This window comes from Limulus polyphemus, unplaced genomic scaffold (assembly GCF_000517525.1).
Source record: "Limulus polyphemus unplaced genomic scaffold, Limulus_polyphemus-2.1.2 Scaffold4003, whole genome shotgun sequence".
NCBI lineage: Eukaryota > Metazoa > Arthropoda > Merostomata > Xiphosura > Limulidae > Limulus > Limulus polyphemus.
The window spans coordinates 65,057-70,978 of record NW_013669613.1 but is presented as its reverse complement, the minus strand read 5'-3'; the positions used below and the strand labels follow the sequence as shown (position 1 = coordinate 70,978).

Sequence of the window (5,922 nt, the reverse complement as noted above, 5' to 3'; positions counted from 1 at the left end):
GATCTTAAAATCTAACGTTGATAAACGGAAACATCGGCACACGTAGATACGTAGATCTTGAAAGTCGAGTTGTTCAAAACTTGAAAATAACGTTGATAACTGGACCAATTGTTGATGGTAATGTTGCAAACGAAATACCTGCTGGAGCTTTTCGCCAGACACTAATCATAGCAGAACTGTCTGGAAAATGATCTATGGGAAATAGTACAGCTTATAAAATAACTCTTTACCGTTCCTAGACGTCTTAGTTGAAAAAGATGACTTTTGTTTTCTCACCAGTATATATAGAAAACCTAACTTTACAGGACAGTACACACGATGGGATTATTTCAGTCCTAAAAGTCGCAAAACGAACCTTATTGCTACTTTAGTCTATCTCAGTTCCACAGCTTTAGTCAAATGTTCGTTAGCTAACTGAAATGCTAATTGCATTGTTTGTAATAACGCTACTTTGTAATCATAATATATTACATAATTTACTTGGCTAGCAGCTAGTATTTTCCTGCATGGGCAACCTTATATCTCTATCATGTAGTAGAAAGAAAGGACGTTAGTGTGGATTAGTTTTCAGCACTTTGATATGCTAATAATAGCAAAATAATCTGCTCAGACCATGTTTTCTAATATTTTTGGCATTATTGTTAGATCATGTCTGGTAAAGTTAAACCTTTCCACCAGACCATTAGCAGCTGGGCCATAAGCAGTGATCTCTATTTTCTTAACATGTTTAGCTACTAATTAGTTTACAAATGCTTTGAAATTGTTTGGGCTTTCTGACCTGGTAGGGATATTGCCTCAGAAAATCTAGACAGGTAATCTGCGACACTAGTACATATTTGTTTCCTGCATAGGATGTAGGCAATGGGGCCTATCGCTGTTAACTGGAAAGACATGGTTAAACTCAACATTTTCTATAAAAGAGCATTCCTAAGGTGTTTGTTCATTTTTTGCTTCTGGCATTCTTTGCGTGATTCACAATAATCTTTAATATATTTTCTCATATTTAACCAAACAAAAAACCTTTTACTTATTCTACTATATGTTTTCGCGAAGGCTAGGTGTGCTGTAAATGACATGTCACAATTTTGGAAAGAAATATTGACTTCTTATGCACAATACTCATACCACCACCATATATAAAATTAGTTAAACCTTTTCTTTATAAAACTATCCGCTTGTCATGTAGACTTTTACTCCTGATGACGGTAGCATAAAGTTACCGAAGCATGTAGAGTCTTTTTAATATTGATCATTTCTCAAATAAAAATTTTATTGTGCATTTTAAAAGTTGATTTTGTTTTTTTAATTTTAACATATATTGGACAAGTTGCCATAATTGAATCCTCAAGCTATAGGATGTTCTTTTCCATTCTCATCCAACTGTGATAATACTGCACCTATAGCAAAATCTGAACCATATGTGCTTAGAATAAACTCCTTACTGAAATCTGGGTGACTTAGAATTGGTGCCTTTAATAGAGTATCTCTTGATATCTGAAATGTCTGCTGTCTTTTGTCTGTCCACTGAAATGTCATTTTCCTCTCAGTCAGTTTTTTAATGGTTTTTCCAGTCATACAAAACGTGGTATAAATCTTCTATAAATCGTACAAATTGTAAAAATGCACAAATGTCTTTCACTGTTTTAGGTACTGGATAGTTTTTACAAACTTCCAACTTTTAAGGTCAGGTTCTACACCCCATAGCTGTTTAATTTATAAAACAGTTTAATGTCTAACGTCCTACTCTGAAACAAACAATTGTTAATTTGATTTCAATTGTTTTGTAATATTTTCTTCATTACCAAAAGTATTAGACCAAATCTACCATCCTTACAGTATAAATTGTATCAACTTTATAGTCATTTTAGCCACAACCTATATTTAAGATAGATTAGATAGTGAACATTAAAAAATATAGTTTAAAATCATTTATAAATTTCTCTTATAAGATAAAATTGTTTTTAGGTGTGGTAATAATTGAGTAAACTTTCTTTCCAGATTATTGTGTTCCTTTCCATGGTGGCGCCAGTTTCGGAACTTATGTAAGCAGTCCTCTTTACTTTAATTTACTACCACACGTTCAGTACAGACCGTTGGCTGTTTCACTTTCTGCTCCTGAGGCTTCCGCAGCTGTTGAAGAGGTAAGAATATGAAACAACATGTGTTTAACATTTATTAATTTTTAAAAAATGAACATGCACAGATAACTTTTTTTTTATTAGCCTAGTTCCTTTTCCTTTGCATTCACTGCTGAGGGTGACGGAGGATTCAGTTCCAGAGCAGAATCTGAAGTAACGGGTGGAGATGTTAGTGGATCCTACAGTTTCAACATCCCAGACGGACGCCAGCGCCAAGTTAGCTACAGTGCTGGTACTTCTGGTTTCACAGCAACAGTGAAATCCAACGAACACGAAATCTTAGCTCTATGTTTGGACGCACCATTGCCATCAGGATCTCAGGCTGCTGCTCCATCAGTGCCCTCTCTTGGCTTCGTGAGTATATGTTTGCTTCACTATCTGAACGAGAAATATTGTTTTTTAACTTCCTGACCTGTGTATGTTTTATTTCACACAAACGAATTGGAGTAGTTACGAACCATTAGGTTAGTTGCTCTTATAAAGGAATGACAATTTAAAAATGTAGAAGAGTGTAGACTCATTTGGTTATTCCTTGTATCCCTCCCCCACCCTTTTGTTTTAAAGGCAGAATATTTTCACTGTTGTTAGAAAACCTACACTTGATAGTTGTAATTGACTTCCTTAATTTGTATAGTTAATACACATTTGCTTACATACTTGCAAAAAAATGAATTTAAAGCAATAATATAATTATCATAGACAAGATAACACATGATAATTTAGGTAAGTTGACCAGAAGAGAGGACAGATTAACTCCTACTTCATCTCCTTTGGGGTTTTCTGATTTTCGTCTATGAAACAAATGATTAAATTGAGTGTAAAAAGATTGGAGTGTTCTGATCGTGATTTTTGGATTTCTTTTATATATTACTCTTGATAAGTAAAACTATTTCTTTAAGAAATCTGCTAAGTAGAATACGAAGTACAGAAGAAAATTATATTTTACCAAAAATAAACTCATTAACTTTACAGACTAGCAAATATTCGATGACGTACTCCGCTGTTTCTGGAGGAGGATCTCATGATCGTACTGAGAGTGGCGATACTTCCGGTACCGTAATAGATTCTTACAGCTTGACCCATGAAGGTAGATGCCGAAGAAAGGTTTACTATATTGCTGGCGGTGCAGGATTCAAAGCCACTATCCACACCAATGAACAAGGAATGGTCCCAGGAGAAGATTCCGCCGATATTTCAATTCTCGCTTGTGCAGGAGCCGCTGAACCTTCTGGTGCTACAGGTGACGCTGCTGAAACTTCTGGTGCTGCAGGTGGCGCTATTGGAGGAGCAGTAAGCTTTTCAAAGATATATATATATATATTAACATGTTAATCCTTTATAAGATACGTATGTACAGTTAGTAAATATTTTATTATCTAGTTTCAAAACCTGACGAAAGCTTAGCCAAAGGAATTTTATGCTAGTGTACACCCTATCGGCCATTTATAACCTTTTCACCAAGATATCAGTGGTTCTCTAGTCTGTTCGAACGTTCAGTGGGAGTTTGTTTGCTGGTTTTAGAACACAGCCACATTTGGTTATATGTTGTATCTACTGCGGTGGAATAGAACCCAGGATTTTTGCGTTGTTAGTCCATAGACTGACTACGGTCCCACCGTGTGGAAATATTGCATTTTTCGTCATACTCGTAATATTAATATACGTAATTAGAGAATTTTAAAGTAGAAGACTTAATTATCATTATCATGGGATTTTGTTTATCTAAAAAATCTACATAGATTATTTCTCTAGTAAGATTGGAATACATAAAAGTAAGATTTAGTAAAATTTCCATTTGAACTTGAAAGTAATGTTTCTCCTAAAAAACAAAACAAAATCCAGTGATAATATTTTTCGTTCGTGATGCATTAATGATACAATAAATAATACCAGAAGAGTTGAAACTTGCAAGTAAGAAATACTTTAATATAAATGTTCTAAATTATTCCAGGATACTCCTTTCGACTTCATGTACAATGCTGTTTCTGGAGGTGGACTCCACGACGGGCAGAAAGTGGCGATGCTTGAGGCAGAGTTATGGGTTCTTACAGCTTGACCCATGAAGGTGGAAGCCAAAGAAAGGTTGACTACACCGCTGACGGTGCAGGATTGAAAGCCATTAACTACACCAGGGGTCACCAAACTACGGCCCGCGAGGTCAGTTCATCCGGCCCGCCGCTGCACTGTGTCACAAATGAGCTAAAATAAAATTATTTATATGGAGATATCTTAGATTGTAGATAAACTTACTATGTAAAAAAATAAAGTGTAAGTAAAAATGTCCAAATTTGTCCAATCTGATTTTTGCATCTGACAGTAATATAAGTTTTAGGAAAATCAGTGAAATAAAAAATTCGGCAACTTTGGATATCAGAGCGCTTTTTGTGTAAGTACCTGCAATGAGAGTTCATTCCTGCAGTCGCCTCTGATAACGTAGCTTCCAAGTATCTTTTTCTTAATTTCTTCTCCATCTATTTAGAGATAACTGATCTTCCAAGTATTTTTCCTTATTATTTGTTCCTCCATCTATTGAGAGATAACTGAACTTCCAAGTATTTTTTCTTATTTTTTTCTCAATCTATTGAGACAGGGGTCACCAAACTAACGCCCGTGGGCCAGATCCGGCCTGCGAGATCAATTCATCCAGCCCACCACTGCACTGTGCTACAAATGAGCTAAAACGATTTAATTAAATTAACGAAGATTTTGATTAAATTAGTATCACATTCTTAATACTATATTTGCCTATTAAGATTCTTAATATTATTAATTATTTTTTATAAAGCTCTTCTAATTAACTTACATAATAAATTTTAAATACATTGGCAAATTATAAAAATTGCTTAATCAAATAATTTATCGGGAAAAACTTTTAAACAAATTGCGTAATAACGTAATTTAATGGCATGACCTATTTACATTTAGTTTGTCATGTTTATATACATGTCAAAAACATTTTGAAAAATTATTATCTTTCTAAAACTTTTTGGTAGACTATTCAATGTGGAAATAAACAATTGTTTTTCATTTTTAGATCCTGTTTTCTTCAACCATCGTTATGGCTACTAAGAGAAGAAAAGTAGACGCTGAGTGTCACATTTTCAATGAAGAATGGGGAGAAAAGTATTTCTTTGTGGAAACAAACAACCAGAAAGCTAGTTACATGATATGCAACGAAAGTGTTGCCGTTTTGAAAGAGTACAATCTTTGGCATCACTATGAAACAAAACATCTGTCAACATATTCGAATTTTTCTGGAAAGTTGCGTTCTGAGAAATTTGAGTTCATGAAACGTACTTTGGAATCTCAAAGGAATCTCTTCACGAGAATGTTTGCTGAAAATGAGTCTGTCAATCGTACAAGTTACAAAATAGTACATAAGATGGCAGAGCGAGGAAAACCGTTTACTGACGGCAACTTCATCAAAGAGTGTATGATGGAAGTATCAAATGACTTGTGTCCTGAGAAAGCCAATTTGTTTAGAAGTATCAGCCTTTCAGCAAGTTCAATTGTGCTGAGAACAGAAGAACTTGGAGAGAACATGGTGTTACAGATACGCGAGAAAGCTAGGAACTTCTTGTGGTATTCTCTGGTGCTGTATGAGTCTACTGATCTCTCGAGTACGTCACAACTTCTCGTGTTCATTCGTGGTGTTAATTTGGACTTTCAGATCACACAAAAGTTGGTATCCGTTTACAGCATGCACGGAACAACAACTGGAGAAGACATTTTCAAGGAAGTGCAGAAAACTTTGCAAGGCTATAACCTTCAGTGGAATCAGCTT

The 5,922-nt window shown here is 34.9% G+C and overlaps 1 protein-coding gene across 1 annotated transcript in view; it reads left to right on the top strand.

The window, feature by feature from the left end:
- LOC106470438 overlaps positions 1 to 5,922 on the top strand; it is a 16,279-nt gene that overhangs the window by 1,051 nt on the left and 9,306 nt on the right. Inside the window, exons 2-5 of the mRNA XM_013930997.2 lie at positions 1,999 to 2,141; positions 2,223 to 2,492; positions 3,111 to 3,428; positions 4,090 to 4,179. Of these exons, the coding sequence (XP_013786451.2) occupies positions 1,999 to 2,141; positions 2,223 to 2,492; positions 3,111 to 3,428; positions 4,090 to 4,179 (821 nt within the window). The remainder of the gene's footprint in view (positions 1 to 1,998; positions 2,142 to 2,222; positions 2,493 to 3,110; positions 3,429 to 4,089; positions 4,180 to 5,922) is intronic.